Source organism: Hyperolius riggenbachi, chromosome 9, assembly GCF_040937935.1.
Source record: "Hyperolius riggenbachi isolate aHypRig1 chromosome 9, aHypRig1.pri, whole genome shotgun sequence".
NCBI lineage: Eukaryota > Metazoa > Chordata > Amphibia > Anura > Hyperoliidae > Hyperolius > Hyperolius riggenbachi.
This window is the reverse complement of record NC_090654.1, coordinates 41,791,025-41,817,715: the sequence shown is the minus strand read 5'-3', so window position 1 is coordinate 41,817,715 and position 26,691 is coordinate 41,791,025. Positions and strand designations below refer to the sequence as shown.

General features: G+C 49.5%; 1 protein-coding gene across 1 annotated transcript in view; it reads left to right on the top strand.

The window, feature by feature from the left end:
* The window catches only part of LOC137533423 (farnesyl pyrophosphate synthase-like), an 87,273-nt gene that overhangs the window by 29,172 nt on the left and 31,410 nt on the right, over window positions 1-26,691 (top strand). The window contains exon 9 of the mRNA XM_068254817.1: window positions 7,905-8,039. Within this exon, the coding sequence (XP_068110918.1) occupies window positions 7,905-8,039 (135 nt within the window). The remainder of the gene's footprint in view (window positions 1-7,904; window positions 8,040-26,691) is intronic.

Below are 26,691 nucleotides of genomic sequence, written 5' to 3'. Positions count from 1 at the left end.
CCTGCTACCTATACTGAAGGCAGACACAAACCGAATAGAAAATGTACCAGGGAAAATATTTCAAACACCACTGTCAATATGACAACCCTATTAGTACTGAGTCAGGTTCTATTTACCTGCTAATATATTAGTTAGTTAATCTAAAAATAGCAGTACACTATAAGTATTGCTCACGCAGTGAGATCCATAAATATGTCTGCACAGTCAGATACTGCAGGGGTCCTTGCTGATCCCCCTCCACTCTTTCACTAGGGTCTTTATGTACAGCACGATGCACATTTTCTAGCACTTTGTAAATAGCCCCCCTCCTTTAAAAGGGTGGTATGTATCTAGGACCAGTACTAATGAGGGGTTAGCTGGGGTGAATTATAGTCTCACAGTAAGCGACCACACTCCGGTCCTTACCACCCTTTGCAGTGATTACTCCAGTCGCTCTGTGGGATAGCTACACCCCACTCATACATATTGTGAAAGAGTGGAGGGGGATCAGCAAGGACCCCTGCAGTATATGACTGTGCAGACATATTTATGGATCTCACTGCGTGAGCAATACTTATAGTGTACTGCTATTTTTAGATTAACTAACTAATATATTAGCAGGTAAATAGAACCTGACTCAGTACTAATAGGGTTGTCATATTTACCTATACTGAAGGCCCATAAACCCTGCTACCTATACTGAAGGCCCATATACCCTGCTACCTATACTGAAGGCCCCTATACCTTGCTACCTATACTGAAGGCCCCTATACCTTGCTACCTATACTGAAAGCTACCAATATTGAAGGCACACATACCTAGCTAGCTATACTGAAGGCACCTTTACCTCGCTACCTATGCCTGGGTACCTATACTGCGGGCAACTATACCACGGATCGCACAATTTTTATGTGCAGGATTCGTTAGATTCGGGATTCGAAAGGTTCGAGATATTCGAGAACCTTTTTAGATTCGGATCCGGATTCGGATTCGAAGAAATTGTGGATTCGTCCCATCCCTAATATCTACCTTATCTGTTGAGTGAACTCACCTCACTGCATAGAACTACCTACGTTTGTGTTGAGTGAACTCAGCTGACTGCATCTAGCTAGCTGTTGTGTTAAGTGAACTCACCTCACAGCATATATAATTACCTTTGGGTTGAGTGAACTCACCTCACTGCACATAGCTACCTTTTGTGTTCAGTGAACTCACCTCACTGCATATATAACTACCTTTGGGTTGAGTGAACTCACCTCACTGCATATATATCTACCTTTGGGTTGAGTGAACTCACCTCACTGCATATCTACCTTTTCTGTTGAGTGAACTCACCTCACTGCATATATAACTACCTTTGGGTTGAGTGAACTCACCTCACTGCAGATAGCTACCTGTTGTGTTCAGTGAACTCACCTCACTGCATATATAACTACCTTTGTGTTGAGTGAACTCAGCTGACTGCATCTAACTACCTGTTGTGTTCAGTGAACTCACCTCACTGCATATATAACTACCTTTGGGTTGAGTGAACTCAGCTGACTGCATCTAACTACCTGTTGTGTTCAGTGAACTCACCTCACTGCATATATAACTACCTTTGTGTTGAGTGAACTCAGCTGACTGCATCTAACTACCTGTTGTGTTCAGTGAACTCACCTCACTGCATATATAACTACCTTTGGGTTGAGTGAACTCACCTCACTGCACATAGCTACCTTTTGTGTTCAGTGAACTTACCTCACTGCATATATAACTACCTTTGGGTTGAGTGAACTCACCTCACTGCACATAGCTACCTGTTGTGTTCAGTGAACTCACCTCACTGCATATATAACTACCTTTTGGTTGAGTGAACTCACCTCACTGCATGTATAACTACCTTTGGGTTGAGTGAACTCACCTCACTGCATATCTACCTTTTCTGTTGAGTGAACTCACCTCACTGCATAGAACTACGTTTGTGTTGAGTGAACTCAGCTGACTGCATCTAACTACCTGTTGTGTTCAGTGAACTCACCTCACTGCATATATAACTACCTTTGGGTTGAGTGAACTCACCTCACTGCACATAGCTACCTTTTGTGTTTAGTGAACTCACCTCACTGCATATATAACTACCTTTTGGTTGAGTGAACTCACCTCACTGCATATATAACTACCTTTGGATTGAGTGAACTTACCTCACTGCATATCTACCTTTTCTGTTGAGTGAACTCACCTCACTGCATATCTACCTTTTCTGTAGAGTGAACTCACCTCACTGCATATATAACTACCTTTGGGTTGAGTGAACTCACCTCACTGCATATCTACCTTTTCTGTTGAGTGAACTCACCTCACTGCATATATAACTACCTTTGGGTTGAGTGAACTCAGCTGACTGCATCTAACTACCTGTTGTGTTCAGTGAACTGACCTCACTGCATATATAACTACCTTTGGGTTGAGTGAACTCACCTCACTGCATATCTACCTTTTCTGTTGAGTGAACTCACCCCACTGCATATAACTACGTTTGTGTTGAGTGAACTCACCTCACTGCATATAAAACTACCTTTGGGTTGAGTGAACTCACCTCACTGCACATAGCTACCTTTTGTGTTCAGTGAACTCACCTCACTGCATATCTACCTTTTCTGTTGAGTGAACTCACCTCACTGCATATACCTAGCTTCCCCCCGAGATGGACAAAATGGAAAAACCAGGTAGAGGAAGAGGTAGAGGAAGACCCAGAGGAAGGCCACCTGGCACTGGCAGTTCTGTGCGAGGTGGTGTTGCTGTGATTTTGTGCGGACCTGGACCAAAGTAAAGTGCTCAGAAGAAGGCACGTGCCATCACTTCCCAAAATTGTGAGGACGTGCTTGAGTATTTAACACAGAAGACCTCATCTCCCGCAGCCAGTGCTACCAGCGCTAGTACAAGCACCACATCCGCTGCATTAGACACTTCGCAGGAGTTATTTGGTGGTGGTGAAATCACTGATTCACAGCCACTACTGCAACAACAACAAGAAGGCGCAAGTACACCACCTCATACGTTAGGTGGCGATAGTTTGGACGTAATGAGTGAGGAGGGGCATGATGAACCACCTGAAGTTGGTGCAGTTGTGGAGTTGTCTGAGGAAAGCGAAGCTGGGCAGGAGGATTATGATGACGATTATACGGATGTCATGTATGTTCCCAATAGAGGAGATGACCAGGGGGACAGTTCAGAGGGGAGCCAGAGAGGAGTAGGAGGAGACGACTTCATGATAGAAGCAGAGGGAGCTCGTCCTCAGAAACAGCTGGGGGCAGTGTCCGGCGCCATGTATCGCCAGCTATGGCCAGCCAGCCAACATGCCCTTCAACGTCAGCTGCTGATGCCACCGTAGCGGCATCACCCCAGGGGGGCTCAGCGGTTTGGAAATTTTTTAATGTGTGTGTCTCAGATCGGAGCAAAGCCATCTGTTGTCTCTGCCAGCAAAAATTGAGCCGTGGAAAGGCCAACTCTCACGTAGGGACAAGTGCCTTATGAAGGCACCTGGAGAGAAGGCACAAACAGCTATGGGAAGAACACCTGAGGAAAAGCAGCACCCCTCAAAAGACAAGCCACCCTCCTTCTCCTCTTCCTCCTTCAGGTGCATCGTCTTCATCCGCTTTCTCCCTTAAACCTTCACAGCCACCCTCCTTCACACCGCCTCTGCCCTTGAGCGATTCCTGCTCCTCTTCCCACAGCAGTAGCCAGGTGACCGTGAAGGAAGTCTTTGAGCGGAAGAAGCCAATTTTGGCCAGTCACCCTCTTGCCCGGCGTCTGACAACTGGTGTGGCGGAACTATTAGCTCGCCAGCTATTACCATACAACCTGGTGGAGTCAGAGGCTTTCCATAAATTTGTGGCCACTGGGACACCGCAGTGGAAGATACCAGGCCGCACTTATTTTTCACGAAAGGCCATACCCAAACTGTACCGTGCAGTTCAGAGGCAAGTGGTGTCATCTATTGCGAAGAGCGTTGGTTCAAGGGTCCACCTGACCACGGATGCCTGGTCTGCCAAGCACGGGCAGAGCCGCTACATTACGTACACAGCCCATTGGGTCAACCTGGTGACCGATGGCAGCAAGCAGGGAGTACGTGGCTGTTCAGCGGACCGACTTGTCACACCTCCACGGCTTGCAGGCAGGCCTCCTGCCACCTCCTCTCCTTCTCCTCCAGCTACATCCTCTTCGCTGTCAACCTCCTCCTCCTCAGCTGAGTGTCAGTTGAACTCTAGCGGTGCTGCCATCTCCTCTTCCTCTCCAGCTACACAGCCCCATCTCCCCAGAGTCTACGCTGCATGCCAGGTACGATGGTGTCACGCAATTTTAGACATGTCTTGCCTCAAATCGGAGAGTCACACTGGAGCAGCTCTCCTGGCTGCTCTTAACAAACAGGTGGAGCAATGGCTGACCCCGCACCAGCTGGAGATCGGCAACGTGGTGTGTGACAACGGCAGCAATCTCCTTTCCGCTTTGAATTTGGGAAAGCTGACACATGTACCCTGCATGGCACATGTGCTGAATCTGGTTGTGCAAAGATTTGTCTCAAAGTACCCAGGCTTAGAGGACGTCCTGAAGCAGACCAGGAAGTTGTGTGGGCATTTCAGGCGGTCTTATACGGCCATGGCGCGCTTTGCAGACATTCAGCGGAAAAGCAACTTGCCGGTGAGACGCTTGATATGCGATAGCCCGACTCGCTGGAATTCCACCCTGCTCATGTTCTCTCGCCTGCTAGACCAGGAGAAAGCCGTCACCCAGTACCTGTACAACTACAGTAGAAGGACACAATCTGGGAAGATGGGGATGTTGTGGCCCAACAACTGGACACTGATGCGAAATGCATGCAGGACCATGCGGCTGTTTGAGGAGGTGACCAACCTGGTGAGGTGCGCTGAAGGCACCATCAGCGACTTGATCCCCTACGCTTACTTCCTGGAGCGTGCCATGCGTAGAGTGGTGGATGAAGCTGTGGAGGAGCGGGAACAGGAACAGCTACGGCAGGAGGAGTCGTGGGACCAATTTTCAGCTGAACCACAGGTTTCCTCAACACCTGCGGCACCACAGAGGGGGGAGGAGGAGGAAGAAGAGGAGTCGTGTGGGGAAGGAGAGGAGTCAGACTCGGATGATTATTAGGAAGGTGTTTCTGTGGAGGAGGAAGAGGCGGCAGCGGCAGAAGAACAACCACAGCAGCCGTCACAGGGGGCTTCTGCTGCTCCACGTTCCCGTGGTATTGTTCGTGGCTGGGGGGAGGAAGAGGAGTTGCGTGACGTCACTGTGGAAGAGCAAGAGTAGATGGAGAGTACGTCTGGATCCGACTTTGTGCAGATGGCCCCTTTCATGTTGTCCAGCCTGTTGAGGGACCCCCGTATCAAAAAACTCAAGGGGAATGACCTGCACTGGGTGGCCACGCTACTAGACCCTCGGTACAGGCACAAAGTGGCAGACCTGTTACCAACTCAACACAAGGCGGAAAGGATGCAGCACTTGCAGAGCAAGCTGTCAATGATGCTTTACAATGCATTTAAGGGTGATGTGACAGTACAACGCAATAAAGGTACCACTGGCAGTATTCCTCCTCCTCCTCACCAGTCCACGCAGGCAAGGACAGGACGCTCCAGCGATCTCGGGGTGATGTCGGACATGCGGACATTCTTTAGTCTAACGCCTTGCAGTAGCCCTTCGGGATCCACCCTCCACCAACGCCTGGACCAGCAGGTAGCCGACTACCTGGCCTTAAGTGTGGATGTACACACTGCGACTGCGAGCAGCGACGATGAACCCTTGCTCTACTGGTTGCGCATGCTTGACCTGTGGCCAGAGCTGTCCCAATTTGCCATACAACTTCTCTCTTGCCCTGCCGCAAGCGTCCTGTCAGAAAAGATTTTGAGTGCAGATGGAGGCATTGTCACTGAGAAGAGAAGTCGCCTAAGTCATGACAGTGTTCAGTACCTGACCTTTATCAAAATGAACGAGGCATGGATGCCTGAGGGCTATTGCACGACCGAAGACTAAGTCAGTCCCCACACACAGCATCTCTGCCTGCAGGCCGCTTGACTGCCTTCTCCGCCACCACCACCAGGGTCCAGGACTCTAGGCGGATTCCAAAATTTTTAAGGCCACTGCTAGCAGCGGCCGCTATACTAATTTTTCTGGGGCGTGCACATGCCTGCCTAATTTTTCTGGCTGAACTGCAGGCGGTTGCAACAAAAAAACAAAAGGCATGTACATGTGCCCATCCCCCTTCGTGATCATTACCTTTCCGCGGTGAAGGGGCTTGCGTATCACAATGAAGCAATGACTGCCGGCTATATGAGTGTCTCAGGTGAGGGTGGAACACCAAAGATAATAAGGTCATTGTTTCATTGTGGTCAGACCAAATTTGATGAGCTGGACAGTCACTGTTCTGTCATTCAGCTACATCAGCCGGGCGAGCATATGGGCTGAAAAGCCACCATCACCTGCACTCTCGTCATGGTGCGCACCAGTCTAGCACGCCCGTCACTACACAAACGGCTGTTTGCAGTCACTGCATACCTTTCACTGCATCTGTGACTGCACATTATACCTGGCAGTCAGTGCATAACTTGCACTTGAATGGATACAGTTTTAAACAATTTAAAAATACAACCATCTACATTTTCAAACAATTTAAAAATACAACCATCTACATTTTCAAACAATTTAAAAATACAACCATCTACATTTTCAAACAATTTAAAAATACAACCATCTACAGTTTCAAACAATTGAAAAAAAGGCAAAAAACTTGCCCTTAGTAAAACATTCTTGGCAAATGTTTTCGACTTGGTTTGTCTTGCCTGCCTGCTGCCCTCCTTGCCTGTGTAGTGGTAGCCGTTGCTCAGGCTCCACACCGGATTCCATCCCTCATTCCCCGGCCATTACCTGGGGTCACAAATGGCAGACTTGCCCGCCTCCATATGATTCTCGTGAAAGGAATGTGGTGTCATCTTTGCCCGCTATAACTGGTTCTCGTTAAAGGATTTAAAGTACATTCATTTCAAATACAGCAAGCCCTCGATAGTCCTCCTGTATTGTTATTTTTGGTCACTACCTCGGGGCGGGCGGGCGTGCATGCCTGCCCGCTGCCCTCCTTGGATGTGTAGTGGTAGCCGTTGCTCAGGCTCCACACCGGATTCCATCCCTCATTCCCCGGCCATTACCCGGGGTCACAATGCCAGACTCCATAGGATTCTCATTGTAGCGGTACTGAACAAGTACACAGCAAGTAGAAAATGTAATTTAAAAACAAAACGTAAGCTTTTTAACAATGCCATGGAAAGTTGAGAAGGCAGTCACACATTACCTGACATCACTGAGTGAGGAAGAGCAATCACGCCATGTTGCGCAGTAGTCCAGCATGGCCGTCACTACACAAACAGCTGGTAACTTGCGGTGTGTTACACAGTTAGTTTGGTGCGTCAGTGTGAAGCAGTACTCTAATTACACTACCTGATTGATGTATACACATGCAAGATGTTTTAAAGCACGTTAGGCCTGCAATTTAGCATTCAATGTGATTTCTGCCCTTAAAACGCTGTTTTGCGTCACATCCAGATTTTTCCCCGGGACTTTTGCCGTGCCATGCCCCCCTCCAGATGTTAGACCCCTTGAAACATCTTTTCCATCACTTTTGGGGCCAGCATAATTTTTTCTATTTTTCAAAGTTCGCCTCCCCATTGAAGTCTATTGCGGTTCGTGAACTTTTCCGCGAACCGAACCTTCCGCGGAAGTTAGCGAACCCGGTTCACGAACCTAAAATCGGAGGTTCGGCCCATCACTAGTTTTGACCGACCAGAACCCGAAGTGGCCAGACTTCGAGTTCTGGCCGTAACATATCCACTGTACATTCTGAAGATCCTGCTGAATATTGTGCTGCTTTTTCCCTACAGGATGATTATGAGGATTGTTTTGGAGATACTACTGCGATGGGAGAGACGGGCAATGATATTGAGGTGAACAAGTGTTCCTGGCTGGTGGTAGAGGCACTAAAGAGGGTCACGCCAGAACAGAGGAGGATTCTGCAGGTAAGCAGAGGACACAGGATGTGGTGGGCTACCTCAGGGTAAGGGAGAGTCCTGGAGGTAAACAAGGCACAAGTTATTATCATTTTTGATTTACCGTATATACTCGTCTGTAAGTCGGGAAATTTAGGACTGACTCAAAGTATAAAAGTGGGGGGGTCGCCTTATACTTGAGTAGTCCTAAATTTCACAACTTATAGCTGAGAATTGTAGGAGAGCCACTTTCTCTCCCCTTACCCAGTCCTAACGCAAACAGCTTTCCACAAAGCGTCCCTCCCTCCCATCACCATGCAAAGGATGGCCTACTCCCTCTCTTTCCCCCCTCTGCCTCATCTAATGGTCAGCGCTGAAGCGGAAACTCACTGATTACACAGAGCGGCATCCTCTCTTGTCCCTCTGCTCATGCCAGGGCCGCCATCAGAAATTTTTGGGCCCCTCACACATCATCAGGCCTGGGCCCCACCACCCTGGGCCCACCCACTGGTTGCTATGCCCACCCACTAGCCACCCCACCCCACCCCTGTGTCCGTGCGCAAGGTGCGGTGCGGCAAAAAATGTGCATGGCTCCGACACAGGTGGTGCCCCGGTATAGGTAGCCTGGTATAGTTGCGCCAGTATAGGTAGCCTGGTATGGGTGGTGCACCAGTATAGGTTGGCCAGGTACAGGTGCCCCCAGTATAGGTAGCAAGCTATAGGTGCCCCTGTATAAGTAGCCAAGTATAGGTGGTGCCCCAGTATAGGTAGCCAGTAGTGTTGGGCGAACACCTGGATGTTCGGGTTCGCGAACGTTCGCCGAACATGGCCGCGATGTTCGGGTGTTCGCGCCGAACTCCGAACATAATGGAAGTCAATGGGGACCCAAACTTTCGTGCTTTGTAAAGCTTCCTTACATGCTACATACCCCAAATTTGCAGGGTATGTGCACCTTGGGAGTGGGTACAAGAGGAAAAAAAATATTTGAAAAAGAGCTTATAGTTTTTGAGAAAATTTATTGTAAAGTTTCAAAGGAAAAAATGTCTTTTAAATGCGGACATTTTTTTTGCACAGGTAACATGCTTTTTGTCGCCATGCAGTCATAAATGTAATACAGATAAGAGGTTCCAGGAAAAGGGACCGGTAACGCTAACCCAGCAGCAGCACACGTGATGGAACAGGAGGAGGGCGGCGCAGGAGGAGAAGGCCACACTTTGAGACACAACAACCCAGGCCTTGCATGAGGACAAGAAGCGTGCGGATAGCAATGCATTTTGTCGCCATGCAGTCATAAATGTAATACAGATAAGAGGTTCCGTAAAAAGGGACCGGCAACGCTAACCCAGCAGCAGCACACGTGATGGAACAGGAGGAGGCGCAGGAGGAGAAGGCCACGCTTTGAGGCGCAACCCAAGCCTTGCATGAGGACAAGAAGCGTGCGGATAGCAATGCATTTTGTCGCCATGCAGTCGTAAATGTAATACAGATGAGAGGTTCAATAAACAGGGACCGGAAACGCTAACCCATCACAGATGTTCATTGTTCATGTTACTTGGTTGGGGTCCGGGAGTGTTGCGTAGTCGTTTCCAATACAGGATTGATTCATTTTAATTTGAGTCAGACGGTCTGCATTTTCTGTGGAGAGGCGGATACGCCGATCTGTGACGATGCCTCCGGCAGCACTGAAACAGCGTTCCGACATAACGCTGGCTGCCGGGCAAGCCAGCACCTCTATTGTGTACATTGCCAGTTCGTGCCAGGTGTCTAGCTTCGATACCCAATAGTTGAAGGGTGCAGATGGATTGCTCAACACAGCTACGCCATCTGACATGTAGTCCTTGACCATCTTCTCCAGGCGATCGGTGTTGGAGGTGGATCTGCACGCTTGCTGTTCTGTGGGCTGCTGCATGGGTGTCAGAAAATTTTCCCACTCCAAGGACACTGCCGATACCATTCCCTTTTGGGCACTAGCTGCGGCTTGTGTTGTTTGCTGCCCTCCTGGTCGTCCTGGGTTTGCGGAAGTCAGTCTGTCGGCGTACAACTGGCTAGAGGAGGGGGAGGATGTCAATCTCCTCTCTAAAGTCTCCACAAGGGCCTGCTGGTATTCTTCCATTTTGACCTGTCTGACTCTTTCTTCAAGCAGTTTTGGAACATTGTGTTTGTACCGTGGATCCAGAAGGGTATAAACCCAGTAATTGGTGTTGTCCAGAATGCGCACAATTAAGGGGTTGCGTTCAATGCAGTCTAGCATGAATTGAGCCATGTGTGCCAGAGTCCTGCCAGAATCCTCATCATCCTCTTGTGAGCGTTGTGATAGTTGTGATGCATCATAGTCGTCACCTTCTTCCTGGTCTGCTTCTGCTGACCATTCGCGCTGAATTGTGGAAGTCCAACGTGCACCACTCTGGCCCTCGTCAGTGGTGGCATGAAATTCCTGCTCCAACTCCAGCTGTTCCTCCTCCTCTTCTTCGTCATAGCTGCTGGGGCCAGCGTTTCCTGAGGCAGATGGCCTGATGTTGGTATCATCACGCTGATCGTTTTCTCCTTCAGATTCCCCCAGTTGCATCATGAAAGCTGTTTCCTTGATTTTCAACATTGACTTCTTCAGTAAACACAGCAGTGGTATGGTAATGCTGACTGAAGAGTTGTCACTGCTCACAACAAGCAACGTGGATTGCTCAAAATTTTGGAGGACTTGGCAGAGGTCCAACATGTTGGCCCAATCGGATCCACAGAAGCTTGGCAGCTGTCCGGATGCGCCTCGGTACTGCGCCGTCATGTACTGGACCACTGCACTCTTCTGCTCGCAAAAGCAGGCTAGCATGTGCAGCGTAGAATTCCAGCGCGTAGGGACATCACACAGCAAGCGATGGTGGGGGAGATTGAAGCGCTCCTGCATCTTGGCGAGTGCCCCCGAAGCAGTACTGGAATTTCTACAATGTTTGGCCACTCGTCGCACCTTCAACAGAAGATCGGCCACGCCTGGGTATGTCCTCAGGAACCGCTGAACTACTAGGTTCATCACGTGCGCCAGGCAAGGGATGTGTGTCAGCTTAGCCAACCTTAAAGCGCGAATGAGATTACTCCCATTATCACACACAACCATGCCCGGTTTCAGGTCCAGCGGTGCCAGCCACAAATCCGTCTGTTCCTTTATTCCCCTCCAAATTTCCTCCCCTGTGTGCTGCTTATCCCCAAGGCAGATCAGCTTCAGCAACGCTTGCTGATGACGCATGGCAACAGCTGTGCTGCACTGCTTCCACGATCCTACTGCTGCTGGGTTAGCGTTTCCGGATGAGGTACAGCTTTGAGATGCGTTGGAGGAGAAGGAGTCAGAGAGGTAGGTGCTGCTGTTGTTATCCAGTGGGAGGGACGGCGGTGCAGCTGTTTGCGGCGTGGGCAACACCCGCGCCGTAGCAGGTGAGGAATCGCTGCCAGGCTCCACAAGGTTCACCCAGTGCGCGGTAAGGGAGATGTATCGACCCTGGCCGAACGCACTCGTCCAGGTGTCAGTGGTGAGGTGAACCTTGCAGGCAACGGCATTCTTCAAGCTTCGGGTTATTTTGCTGACCACGTGCTCATGCAACTCAGGCACTGCAGAGCACACAAAGTGGTAGCGGCTGGGAACCACGTAACGTGGGATGGCCACTGACATCATGCCCTGGAAGCTGTTTGTCTCCACCACTCGATATGGTAGCATTTTGCAGGCCAGAAGCTTGGCTATGCTGGCTGTTAGTGCCACGGCCCGGGGGTCATTTGCTGGCAATTTCCTCTTGCGCTCAAACATCTCCGAGACAGACAACTGAACCGTAGGGCTGCACACTGAAGGGCTGTTGGTTGTTTGATGAAGACTGGGAGACCTTAAGAGCACTATTCCGGAAAGTGACAGTGTCAGCGTCGTCTGATGTTTGTGAATGTTGTTGTGAACCACGCAATGGCTGGGCTACTGCTGCTGCTGAGGAGGGTCTGGTGGTGAGTCTGGTGACCCCAAGGGAGGCAGTGTTGCTTGTACCCTGTCCTGCCGCGTTTGCCCACAGAGTGGGATGTTTGGATACCATGTGGCGGGTCATGCTGGTGGTGGAGAGGTTGTTAATATTTTTCCCCCTGCTCAGGCGGGTCTTGCACACCTTGCAAATCACCATGGTACCATCCTCACTGCAGTCTTCAAAGAAAGGCCAGACTTTGGAGCACCTGCCTTGAAGGCGATTTCTGTTTGCGCCTCTTTTGCATCTCACTTGAACTTCCACGCTTGTGGTGCCTGAAATTTCGCGCCGCCTACCTTGTGGCACAAGGCGAACTCATGCAGCAGTGGGTTCTTCAACAGACTCATCTGTGCTGCTACGACGGCGATGTTCTCCTTCACATACAAAATCTGGGTCTGTGTCCACATTGTCCAAACCCTCCTCTTCCATCTCCTTAAACTCGTCATATGTGATTGTGGGCCGCCGCCGTGGAGTAGAGCTCCCCAGAACAACCTCTGCGCAGCTCACTCCAACGTCGTCTTCCAGATCTTCTCGCCCGACCTCCTGCAATTGAAACCCCTCCTGCCCAACTTGCTCTGGGATTTGGGTTTCAAAGTCCTCGGACTCGCCTTGCATTTCAGTGCACGGTGCATTTCCCACAGTAAATGGTTGTGAATCCGGGCACAACATTTCTGGCTGTTCCATTGACCTTTGAAAGGTGGAAGTTTGTTGGGCTGGGAATAGCTCCTGCGAATACCCCATTGTGTCCTGAGGAAATTCTTCGGACTGGTTATTTGGCAGTTGTGTGCGTGGTGTCGCTGCCGGTTGTGTCAGCTTTGTGCCCACTGGCTCCTTGTAACTGGCTGAAGACTCGGACCTCGTGCGTGATGTGCTGGTGCTGCTTAACCCACTGCTGGATGCTTGAGAGGTCATCCAATTAATTATCTGGTCCTGTTCTTTTGGATTTGTGAGGGTTGATTTCCTGGACAACATGGGCGGTATTGAGTGGGTTTTCTTGGGTGCTCCCCTGTGGCCTGTACGTGAACCGTCAGGGGAAACACCTCTTCCCTTGCCCCTCCCTCTTTTACAGGATTTCTTCTTCATTTCACTTATCCTTAAAGTACACGCTGACTGGCAGCAGTACAGTGGCAGTACAGAAATGCTATATAGTGATGGGTGAGCGGTGTACTACTATTCCCAGCAGCGACACAGAGCACAATGCTATACAGTGGTGGGTGAGCGGTGTACTACTATTCCCAGCAGCGACACAGAGCACAATGCTATACAGTGGTGGGTGAGCGGTGTACTACTATTCCCAGCAGCGACACAGAGCACAATGCTATACAGTAGTGGGTGAGCGGTGTACTACTGTTCCCAGCAGCGACACAGAGCACAATGCTATACAGTGGTGGGTGAGCGGTGTACTACTATTCTCAGCAGCGACACAGAGCACAATGCTATACAGTGGTGGGTGAGCGGTGTACTACTATTCCCAGCAGCGACACAGAGCACAATGCTATACAGTGGTGGGTGAGCAGTGTACTACTGTTCCCAGCAGCGACACAGAGCACAATGCTCAGGGCCGGCCTTTGACCTGAGCGACCTGTGCGATCGCTCAGGGCGCCGGCTTCCAGGGGGCGCTCCTGCTGCCTTTATTAATGTGAACTACGTTGCGAAGCTGCGGCCCCGGCTGGGTCCGTCTTGCTCCGCCCCCTGGTGCCGCTGCTGGGGGTGATGGCTGGGGGGCAAACGTGCCCGTGATAGAGGGGGAGCCGTGGGGAGGGCAGCCCGACCTCTCCCTCCCTTCCTCTCCGGGCCGCCCTCCGTGCTCAGCCCTCCGATGCAGACTGCAGTGCAAAGTGAACAACTCACCTCCCTGTTTCCGATCGCCGGCGCCTCTCACTTGCCGCTGTTCTCCTCTTCTACATTGTCACTGAACTGATGCACACTAAACTTCCTGCTTAACAGGAAGCTTAGTGTGCATCAGTGACAATGTAGAAGAGGAGACCAGCGGCAAGTGAGAGGCGCCGGCGATCGGAACCAGGGAGGGAGGTGAGTTGTTCTCTTTGCACTGCAGTCTGCATTGGAGGGCTGAGCACGGAGGGCAGCCCGGAGAGGAAGGGAGGGAGAGGTCGGGCTGCCCTCCCCGCGGCTCCCCCTCCACTATGAGGGGGAGGGGCACCTACCTATCTAATCTATACTGGGGGCAGCTACCTATCTAATCTATACTGGGGGCAGCTACCTATCTAATCTATACTGGGGGAACCTACCTATCTAATCTATACTGGGGGAAGCTACCTATATAACCTATACTGGGGGAAGCTACCTATATAACCTATACTGGGGGAACCTACCTACCTATCTAATCTATACTGGGGGCAGCTACCTATCTAACCTTTACTGGGGGCAGCTACCTATCTAACCTATACTGGGGGCAGCTACCTATCTAATCTATACTGGGGGCAGCTACCTATCTAATCTATACTGGGGGCAGCAACCTATCTAATCTATACTGGGGGCAGCAACCTATCTAATCTATACTGGGGGCAGCTACCTATCTAATCTATACTGGGGGCAGCTACCTATCTAATCTATACTGGGGGCAGCTACCTATCTAACCTATACTGGGGGCAGCTACCTATCTAATCTATACTGGTGGCAGCTACCTATCTAATCTATACTGGGGGCAGCTACCTATCTAATCTATACTGGGGGCAGCTACCTATCTAATCTATACTGGGGCAGCCCCATTAGTGTATGTGTGTGGTGCGCTCACACGCAAAGAGGATGAATTGGGGGGGGGGGGCGCCAAAATCTGGTTATGCTCAGGGCGCTGTGAAACCTAAGGCCGGCCCTGACAATGCTATACAGTGGTGGGTGAGCGGTGTACTACTATTCCCAGCAGCGACACAGAGCACAATGCTATACAGTGGTGGGTGAGCGTTGTACTACTATTCCCAGCAGCGACACAGAGCACAATGCTATACAGTGGTGGGTGAGCGGTGTACTACTATTCCCAGCAGCGACACAGAGCACAATGCTATACAGTGGTGAGTGAGCGGTGTACTACTGTTCCCAGCAGCGACACAGAGCACAATGCTATACAGTGGTGGGTGAGCGTTGTACTACTATTCCCAGCAGCGACACAGAGCACAATGCTATACAGTGGTGGGTGAGCGGTGTACTACTATTCCCAGCAGCGACACAGAGCACAATGCTATACAGTGGTGGGTGAGCGGTGTACTACTATTCTCAGCAGCGACACAGAGCACAATGCTATACAGTGGTGAGTGAGCGGTGTACTACTATTCCCAGCAGTGACACAGAGCACAATGCTATACAGTGGTGGGTGAGCGGTGTACTACTATTCCCAGCAGCGACACAGAGCACAATGCTATACAGTGGTGGGTGAGCGGTGTACTACTATTCCCAGCAGCAACACAGAGCACAATTCAGTGGTGGGTGAGCGGTGTACTACTGTTCCCAGCAGCGACACAGAGCACAATGCTATACAGTGGTCGGTGAGCGGTGTACTACTGTTCACAGCAGCGACACAGAGCACAATGCTATACAGTGATGGGTGAGCGGTGTACTACTATTCCCAGCAGCAACACAGAGCACAATGCTATACAGTGGTGGGTGAGCGGTGTACTACTATTCCCAGCAGCGACACAGAGCACAATGCTATACAGTGGTGGGTGAGCAGTGTACTACTATTCCCAGCAGCGACACAGAGCACAATGCTATACAGTGGTGGGTGAGCGGTGTACACAGAGTGGCAGTAAACACAATGCTATATAGTGTGGGTGAGCGGTGTACTACTGTTCCCAGCAGCGACACAATGACTGGGGGGACCCTGGCTAGCCTGGCTGGAGAGAGAACTACCCTGCCTGCCTACCCAAAGCTAAACCCACAGACAAATGGCGGAGAAATGACGTGGATCGGGTATTTATTTACCCGAACCACGTGACCCGTTCGGCCAATCAGAGCGCGTTCGGGTCCACACCACGTGACCCGTTCGGCCAATCACAGCGCTAGCCGAACGTTCGGGAAACGTTCGGCCATGCGCTCTTAGTTCGGCCATATGGCCATCAGGTGTTCGGTTGAACTCGAACATCACCCGAACTGGGTGATATTCTGCAGAACCTGAACAGTGACGAACACTGTTCGCCCAACACTAGTAGCCAGGTACAGGTGGTGCCCTCAGAAAAAGTACACAAGTATAGGTGGTGCCCCAGTATAGGTAGCCAGATATAGGTGGTGCCCCAGTATAGGTAGCTAGGTATAGGTGGTTCCAACCCCAGCATAGGTAGCCAGGCATTAGGTGGTGTTCCAGTATAGGTAGCCTGTAGCCAGATATAGGTGGTGCACCAGTATAGAAAGTTCCCTGTAGCAGGCTCACTCATCTACTCCCCACGTTCAAGCGCTGATGTCACTCTTCTCTCAGTGCTGGAACGTGGTGTGCTGCTTAGTGAGCCTCAGGCCCGCAGCCAGCACATACGGTCCTTCCAGTGCCTTGGAGGGGCGCAGGGCCCCCAGAAGCCCTGGGCTCCTCACTGCAGTGTCAGTTGTCCCCCCCCCTGATGGCTGCCCTGGCTCATGTTGGTCTGTTTACAACACCACAGCTACGGCTTCGATGTCACATGACACATGAAGTCACATGACATCGGAGCCGTAGCTGTGGTATTGTAAACTAACAGACCAGAACGAGCAGAGGAACAAGAGAGGATGCCGGGCTGTGTAATCAGTGAGTTACGTTTCCGCTTCAGCGCTGATGCTGCATTAGATGACACAGAGGGCTGAGCGAGAGGGAGAAGCGGCCATCCTTTGCGTTGTGATCGGATGGAGGGGGCTTTGTGAAAAGCTGCTGGAGAGGGAGTGAGTGAGAGGGGGGGGGGGGCTTTCCATGGTGGTGGGAGGGAGGGGGGCATTTAAGCAAGCTGTGTGCTGTAGCACTTTGGGGAAGGGGAGACAGATGCTGGCTGCTGCAGCTCCTGTAAAACAGTGTAAAACAGGGTACACACAGCTAGGGGACACAGGGGCCACACAGCCAGGGGAACATCGGCCACATAGCTAGAGGGGCCACACAGCCAAGGGGACATTGGGGCCACAAAGCTAGAGGGGCCACACAGCCTGGCAGACACAGGGGCCACACAGAGGAGTCACAGTGACCACACTGAGACATCCGGGTGCCCAAGTGCAGTCTTTAATTTTCCTGGGTAGACTTATACTTGAGTAAATAAAAAAATCCAGCTTAACCACTTGAGGACCGCCCCCAGCCGATGGGCGGCGGCAAAGTCCGGGCCCAAACGACCGCAATACGCCCATCGGCGGGGGCGGCTGCGTGGGTGGCTATGCGGCGATCGCGTCATTCGTGACGCGATCAGCCGCCGGGGACTGGCTCCGCCCACCGCTCGTAGTAACCCGCCGGCCGTTCGGAAGCGCCGGCGGGTTACTAGCACCCGGATCGCCGCATGGAAATAGTATAATAGGCTTTGTAATGTATACAAAGCCTATTATACTGGCTGCCTCCTGCCCTGGTGGTCCCAGTGTCCGAGGGACCACCAGGGCAGGCTGCAGCCACCGTAGTCTGCACCCAAGCACACTGATTTCCCCCCCCCCCTGCCCCCTGATCGCCCACAGCACCCCTCAGACCCCCCCTGCCCACCCCCCAGACCACTGTTTGCACCCAGTCACCCCCCCTAATCACCCATCAGTCACTCCCTGTCACTATCTGTCAACGCTATTTTTTTTTTATCCCCCCCCCTGCCCACTGCCCCCTCCTGTCACCCCCCTAGCACTCCTATCCATCAGATCAGGCCCAAAACATCCTGTCATCTAAGAGGCCACCCTGCTTATGACCGGTTCCACAAAATTTGCCCCCTCATAGACCACCTGTCATCAAAATTTGCAGATGCTTATACCCCTGAACAGTCATTTTGAGAAATTTGGTTTCCAGACTACTCACAGTTTTGGGCCCGTAAAATGCCAGGGCAGTATAGGAACCCCACAAGTGACCCCATTTTAGAAAGAAGACACCCCAAGGTATTCTGTTAAGTGTATGATGAGTTCATAGAAGATTTTATTTTTTGTCAAAAGTTAGCGGAAATTGGATTTTTATTGTTTTTTTCACAAAGTGTCATTTTTCACTAACTTGTGACAAAAAATAAAATCTTCTATGAACTCACCATACCCCTAACGGAATACCTTGGGGTGTCTTCTTTCTGAAATGGGGTCACTTGTGGGGTTCCTATACTGCCCTGGCATTTTAGGGGCCCTAAACCGTGAGGAGTAGTCTAGAAAACAAATGCCTCAAAATGACCTGTGAATAGGATGTTGGGCCCCTTAGCGCACCTAGGCTGCAAAAAAGTGTCACACATGTGGTATCGCCATACTCAGGAGAAGTAGTATAATGTGTTTTGTGGTGTATTTTTACACATACCCATGCTGGGTGGGAGAAATCTCTCTGTAAATGGACAATTGTGTGTAAAAAAAATCAAAAATGTGTCATTTACAGAGATATTTCTCCCACCCAGCATGGTTATATGTAAAAATACACCACAAAACACATTATACTACTTCTTCTGAGTACGGCGATACCACATGTGTGACACTTTTTTTTGCAGCCTAACTGTGCTAAGGGGCCCAAAGTCCAATGAGTACCTTTAGGATTTCACAGGTCATTTTGAGACATTTGGGTTCAAGACTACTCCTCACGGTTTAGGGCCCCTAAAATGCCAGGGCAGTATAGGAACCCCACAAGTGACCCCATTTTAGAAAGAAGACACCCAAGGTATTCTGTTAGGTGTATAATGAGTTTATAGAAGATTTTATTTTTTGTCACAAGTTAGCGGAAATTGATATGTATTGTTTTTTTTTCACAAAGTGTCATTTTCCGCTAACTTGTGACAAAAAAAAAATCTTCTATGAACTCAGCATACTCCTAACAGAATACCTTGGGGTGTCTTCTTTCTAAAATGGGGTCACTTGTGGGGTTCCTATACTGCCCTGGCATTTTAGGGGCCCTAAACCGTGAGCAGTAGTCTAGAATCCAAATGCCTCAAAATGACCTGTGAATAGGACGTTAGGCCCCTTAGCGCACCTAGGTTGCAAAAAAGTGTCACACATGTGGTATCGCCATACTCAGAAGAAGTAGTATATTGTGTTTTGGGGTGTATTTTTACACATACCCATGCTGGGTGGGAGAAATCTCTCTGTAAATGGACAATTGTGTGTAAAAAAAATCAAACAATTGTCATTTACAGAGATATTTCTCCCACCCAGCATGGGTATGTGTAAAAATACACCCCAAAACACATTATACTACTTCTCCTGAGTACGGCGGTACCACATGTGTGGCACTTTTTTGCACCCTAAGTGCGCTAAGAGGCCCAAAGTCCAATGAGTACCTTTAGGATTTCACAGGTCATTTTGCGACATTTGGTTTCAAGACTACTCCTCACGGTTTAGGGCCCCTAAAATGCCAGGACAGTATAGGAACCCCACAAATTACCCCATTTTAGAAAGAAGACACCCCAAGGTATTCCGTTAGGAGGATGGTGAGTTCATAGAAGATTTTATTTTTTGTCACAAGTTAGCGGAAAATGACACTTTGTGGAAAAAAACAATTAAAATCAATTTCCGCTAACTTGTGACAAAAAAAAAATCTTCTATGAACTCACCATCCTCCTAACGGAATACCTTGGGGTGTCTTCTTTCTAAAATGGGGTAATTTGTGGGGTTCCTATACTGTCCTGGCATTTTAGGGGCCCTAAACCGTGAGGAGTAGTCTTGAAACGAAATTTCTCAAAATGACCTGTGAAATCCTAAAGGTACTCATTGAACTTTGGGCCCCTTAGCGCAGTTAGGGTGCAAAAAAGTGCCACACATGTGGTATCGCCGTACTCAGGAGAAGTAGTATAATGTGTTTTGGGGTGTATTTTTCCACATACCCATGCTGAGTGGGAGAAATATCTCTATAAATAGACAATTGTGTGTAAAAAAAATTAAACAATTGTCATTTACGGAGATATTTCTCCCACCCAGCATGGGTATGTGTAAAAATACACCCCAAAACACATTATACTACTTCTCCTGAGTACGGCAATACCACATGTGTGGCACTTTTTTGCAGCCTAACTGCGCTAAGGGGCCAAAAGTCCAATGAGCATCTTTAGGCTTTACAGGGGTGCTTACAATTAGGCACCCCCAAAATGCCAGGACAGTGAACACACCCCACAAATGACCCCATTTTGGAAAGTAGACACTTCAAGGTATTCAGAGAGGAGCATAGTGAGTCTGTGGCAGATTTCATTTTTTTTTTTGTCGTAAGTTAGAAGAAATGGAAACTTTTTTTTTTTTCTTTTTTTTTGTCAGAAAGTGTCATTTTCCGCTAACTTGTGACAAAAAATAAAATCTTCTATGAACTCACCATGCCTCTCACTGAATACTTTGGGATGTCTTCTTTCCAAAATGGGGTCATTTGGGGGGTATTTGTACTATCCTGGAATTTTAGCCCCTCATGAAACCTGACAGGTGCGCAGAAAAGTCAGAGATGCTTGAAAATGGGAAAATTCACTTTTGGCACCATAGTTTGTAAACGCTATAACTTTTACCCAATCCAATAAATATACACTGAATGGTTTTTTTTTTTATCAAAGACATGTAGCAGAATAACTTTTGCGCTCAAATGTATAGGAAATTTTACTTTATTTGAAAAATGTCAGCACAGCAAGTTAAAAAAGTCATTTTTTTGCCAAAATTCATGTCTTTTTTGATGAATATAATAAAAACTAAAACTCGCAGCAGCAATCAAATAGCAGCAAAAGAAAGCTGTATTAGTGACAAGAAAAGGAGGTAAAATTCCTTTAGGTGGTAGGTTGTATGAGCGAGCAATAAACCGTGAAAGCTGCAGTGGTCTGAATGGAGAAAAAGGCTCTGGTCCTTAAGGGGCGAAAAGACTGTGGTCCTGAAGTGGTTAAAGTGGATCCGAGACGAACTTTTGCATTCATCACTAATGAGCCCCTTACATAAAATTATTTGTATGGGGAACTTTCTGAAATTTTTTTTTATTGCTAATAATAACTAATTATGATTTTACTAAATAAGCCACGCCCCCTTAGATCTCCTAACGCCGCGGCGTCAGGTCCCATGCAGCTTTGAATCATGGGACCTGATTGTGGAGAGGAGGAGGCTTTCTGCGAAGGGGCAAGCTTAGGAGGCAGCATGGGCGTTCCGGACAGGGGCTGCTGAAGTCACGCGATACTAGCGTGAGCAGCGTCACCTGTCATCTTGTCCGGCGATCAGAGCAGAGGATTAGGATCAGGACGGAGCGGTTGGCAAGCCCCCAACTGTGCCGGGTTGGGGGCCCCTCCCGCTATCCTGCTGCCACCCCCCCCCCCCCCACAATGTCCTGGGCTAGGCAGAGGCGAAAAAAAATGATCGAGGCACCAGCCGCGCAATGCGGGGAGGGGGGCTGCATCATTCCTCCCTCCCTCCGGCTCTCTGCCTACTGTGTATGTCCCCGGGATGCAGTTTGTGTTTGTGCAGCGGAACGCGGTGTCACCTTACCCGTCCAAGCACTCGTACCGGCAGCCGGCTCTTCTCTACTGGTTCCTGTTTACTATGACGTCATAGTAAACAGGAACCAGCAGAGTGAAGTCGGATACCGGTACGAGTGCTTGGACGGGTAAGGTGACACCGCGCTCCGCTGCACAAACACAAACTGCATCCCGGGGACACACACAGTAGGCAGAGAGCCGGAAGGAGGGAGGAATGATGCAGCCCCCCTCCCCGCATTTGCGCGACTGGTGCCTCGATCATTTTTTTCCCTCCTTCCTACCCACATGCACCCTCTTCCCCACCCATGGGCACTCTACTCTCCACCCCTGGGCACCCTCCTCCCCACCCACATGCACCCCACTCTCCACCCCTGGGCACCCTCCTCCCCACCCATGGGCACTCTACTCTCCACCCCTGGGCACCCTCCTCCCCACCCACATGCACCCTACTCTCCACCCCTGGGCACCCTCCTCCCCACCCATGGGCACACTACTCTCCAACCCTGGGCACCCTTCTCCCCACCCAAAATGGCACCCTCCTCCCCACCCCTGGGCACCCTACTCTCCACCCATGGGCACCCTACTCTCCACCCCTGGGCACCCTTCTCCCCACCCCTGGGCACCCTCCTCCCCATCCACACGCAACCTCCTCCCCACCCAAAGTGGCACCCTCCTCCCCACCCATGGACACCCTACTCTCCACCCATGGGTACCTTCCCCCACGCCCAGTGGCACCCTCCTCCCCACCCACATGCACCCTACTCTCCACCCCTGGGCACCCTACTCCACCCCTGGGCACCCTCCTCCCTGCCCTTGGGCACCCTACTCTCCACCCCTGGGCACCCTTCTCCCCACCCAAAATGGCATGCTCCTCTCCACCCACACGCACCCTCCTCCCCACCCCTGGGCACCCTACTCTCCACCCCTGGGCACCCTACTCTCCACCCAAAGTGGCACCCTCCTCCCCACCCGGTGAGACCCAGTTCTCCACCCACTGGCACCCTCCTTCCCACCCAGTGGCACCCTTCTCCCAACCCACTGGCACCCTCCTCCCCATCCACAGGCACCTTTCTCCCCACCTACTGGCACCCTTCTTCCAAGCCACTGGCTCCCTCTTTAGTGGAAAAAGGTCTGCTTACTCTTTAGTGCAGGCTTTCTCAACCAGGGTTCTCTGGAACCCCAGGGTTCCTTGAGTACTCTGCATCATACCGCCCAACATTTAGGAAAGGGAAAGTGGGACATTAAGGCCACACCCCTAACCACGCCCCCAATGTGCAGCATGGTGGCGTAGTGGTTAGCTCTCTCGCCTTGCAGCGCTGGGTCCCTGGTTCGAATCCCAGCCAGGGCACTATCTGCAAAGAGTTTGTATGTTCTCTCCGTGTCTGCGTGGGTTTCCTCCGGGCACTCCGGTTTCCTCCCACATCCCAAAAACAAACGGATAAGTTAATTGGCTCCCCCTAAAAAAAATTGCCCTAGACTACAGTACTTACACTACATAATATAGACATATGGCAATGGTAGGGATTAAATTGTGAGCTCCTTTGAGGGACAGTTAGTGACAAGATATATATATACACTCTACAGCGCTGTGTAATATGTTGGCACAATATATATATATATATATATACTAAATAATAATAATAATAATAGTCCCGCATTCCATAAAGAAGGTTTAAAGAAAGAAAAAAAAAATGATCGAGACGGCAATATAAGATGCAGAATGCCGGTAATCACAATGTATATTCATTCGTACCTCCCTCCCTCCGAATGTGCCCCCGTGTCCCCCTGTTTGCAGAGTATAAAGTGCGGAGCGGCATTCATCTTATCGTTCATCCTCGCCGGCATCTGGCTCTATTGATTCCTGCTTCCTGTGACGTCACAGGAAGCAGAATGAAGCCGATGCCGGCGAGAATGAATGGTAAGATGAACGCCGCTCCGCTGCGCACTTTATACTCTGCAAACAGGGGGACACGGGGGCACATTCGGAGGGAGGGAGGTACGAATGAATATACATTGTGATTACTGGCATTCTGCATCTTATATTGCCGGCTGGCGCCTTGATCTTTTCTCCCTGCTCTCTGCCCATTGCCGGTGGCCGGGACATAAGGGGGCCACATCAGGATTGCGGGAGAGCCCCCCAAAAACGTGGAAAACCTCAAGGGTGCCGAATACTTGTGTGTGTGTGTGGGTGTGTGTATTAGACCTGAATGATATGGCCTATCACCACTCACAAGTGCTGTAAACCCGCAGCTGAACTCTGGTCCCCTACCTTTCATGTCCCTACCTCTCCCTCTAGATTGCAAGCGTTTGGGCAGGGTCCTCCCTGCTTGTGTCCTACCCATGCTATGCATTTGAGTGAACTCGACTTGCCTAATCTCCATGCTCCATCCAGTGACTGACTAAGCATTACCTGGTACTCATACTATGGTGTGTGATCTGGTTTTCTTGTATTCCTGTATTGTCATATTGCTGTATGTCACCCCTAAACATTTTCAGTAAACTAATGTCCAGTGCTGCATAATATTTTGGCGCTTTATACATAAAATATATATTTATATATATCTGAACTGAGGTCTGCTACACTTTGGTGCTATATATATATATATATATATATATATATATATATATATATATATATATATATATATCTGTGTAAATTCAGGAACAGCTGTATGCCTGTCTTCTTCCACAGTTTGTGTTCCAATACCCTGCTTCCTTATCACACAGGAGAGCCCCAGCACACACTGAGCATGCACGGGATTTCGGAGGCAAGGGGTGGGAGAGGGGAGTGTAGGGGAGGGAAGGGGGAGTGTAGGGGAGTGGAGTTTGCACAGTCTGAGGTGTGGAGATAAAGATAAGATTGCCTGTGTAATGATTACAAGTAGAACATGGCAGCTCTCATTGTATAACAGGAAAATATATTTATATACTGATGAAGGTGTTTGCTGATAGTTTACTCTGTAAACCATCTAAACTTAACTAAACTAAATAAAGACAAATTACTTTTTATAGTTAGTTTTTCACCTCGGATCCGCTTTAAGAGGGTCAAATATTGGGGTCGACTTATACATGAGGTCGACTTGTATTCGAGTATATACGGTATCTAGTGCCAGCATCTTTCATGGCGCTGTTCAACAGAATACAAAGTATACGAATGCAAAACAAACAATACTATAGTTAACAATACAAGAAAATGGCAAGAGTGGAAGACAGAAGAAATATTGTAAGTGGAGAAGATATTGTTTGTAGGATGGTATCTGTAGGGGGAGGAGTCATGTTAGAGCAGAGGAGGCTTTTCGCAGTATACCAAAAAAAAAATGCGTCAGACTCACTGTAATTTCCCTTTCCCGAATCAATTGTGGCTCAAATGCCACCATGGAAGCTATCTAGGAAAAAAAAGTTTAAATCAATTTGTGGGTGTTCAAAGGGAAAAACAGAGAACCCACTACAGTGTAGTATGCTTGTCTATTTGGGAAAATGAGATCCAGTAAAGAAGTAATATAAGTGTGGGTTACCGATAAGAGTGCAGACGCTGCCCGGTGATGCGTGTCCTTGATCGTGCGCCCACGGCTGGGAGCAGTCTGCACATGCACACAACATCACAACAAATTTGTTGTGCGCATGCACTGAGTGTTCTCAACCGTGGCCGCACAATCAAGGGCATGCGTCACTGGGCAGCGTCTGCGCACTGATCACTGACTCTCGCGACCTTTAAGTAGCTTTGGGGGCTATTAAAACATAATGGTGGGGGACAGAGGTGAATGGGGAGTGGTGGGCATGAGGACAGTGCGCTACACATGCCTGCTCCCCCATTTTTAATTTTTACCCCCATTAAGGTATCCTTTAACCCCCTAACGACCACCTAATGCCGATAGGCGGCTGGTCGTAAGTGGGTTTCCATGGTTGTTCCATGTCAGTTCACGGAGGGTGTCTCTGTAAACAGCCTGCGAGCCTCCGATCGCGGCTCGCAGGCTAATTGTAAACACCAGCAGGCTAATTGTAAACACAGCAGCGCCATAAAGGAGATCGGCGATCTCCGGCCCCTGATTGGCCGGGGATTGCCGGCATCTCATAGGCTGAAGCCTATCAGAGGCGGTACAGGACGGATCGCCGTCCTGTACCACCCGTACAGAGAAGGGGAGGGAGGGAAAGGGGGGGAGGCAGAATATCACTGCGGAGGGGGGCTTCGAGGAGTCCCCCCGCAAGGCACAAACAGGCAGAGACGATCAGACCCCCCAGAAGTCATCCCCCTAGTGGGGAAAAAAGGGGGGAAGTCTGATCGCCCTGCCTGCAACACGATCTGTGCTGGGGGCTGAAGAGCCCACCCAGCACAGGGCAGGGAAGAATCCCCTGGTCCTCAAGTGGTTAAGGTAAGAAGCTTACAAGACTAGAAGGTTTGACAAGAGGACAAGCTACCTGCTCAGCAAATATTTTCCATAGAAACTCTGTTGAGTATGGACATAGAGCAAGTGGAGCTTGTAGTAGGGAACCTTCTTAGATGGATACTCGAAAAACCCATAAAAGTGTTGTATGTTAAGACCAGAATAGGTGAAACCAAAATGATGTAAAATGATACAAGGATGGGTTACCAGATCAAACCAGACCCCACTCAGGATAAGAAGATGCTCTATGTAGATAAAAAGATAGTGGGTATCACGCTTCCAGCAAGAGTGGAAAAGTTTGCAAATCGTAGAACCAGGAAGAATAAAATAATTTAAAAGTGGGACGTAGTGGTGGACTTACCTTCCCATTGATTACTGAAATTGTCTGATTCAGGCAAAAACTTGAATTGAATACCCCACAATGCAATGCAACATGTTTCACAGCTAATGTATCCACTTCTTCAGGAGTAACAATTGTGAGCTCTTGATCATGAGGTACTGAATCAAATTGTTTATGTACTTTTTCCTAATCATGAAGTGGTGCTATTTTTAACTTTAACTTGGGATGAGCGCATGGCTTTCATGGAATTTCAACCACCACAATGAAATTTTACAATTTCAAATCGAAAGCCAGAATTTGGGATTCATAGAATTCCAATGCGCTGAATTCAAAAGTTATGAGAAATTGTTTTTTCTGCATAAATAGCAAACAAAAAAAATGTCTACTGGGCATGACCTAAATATGAAATTGTAAGCAAAGAGTTACAATTGTAAGGGT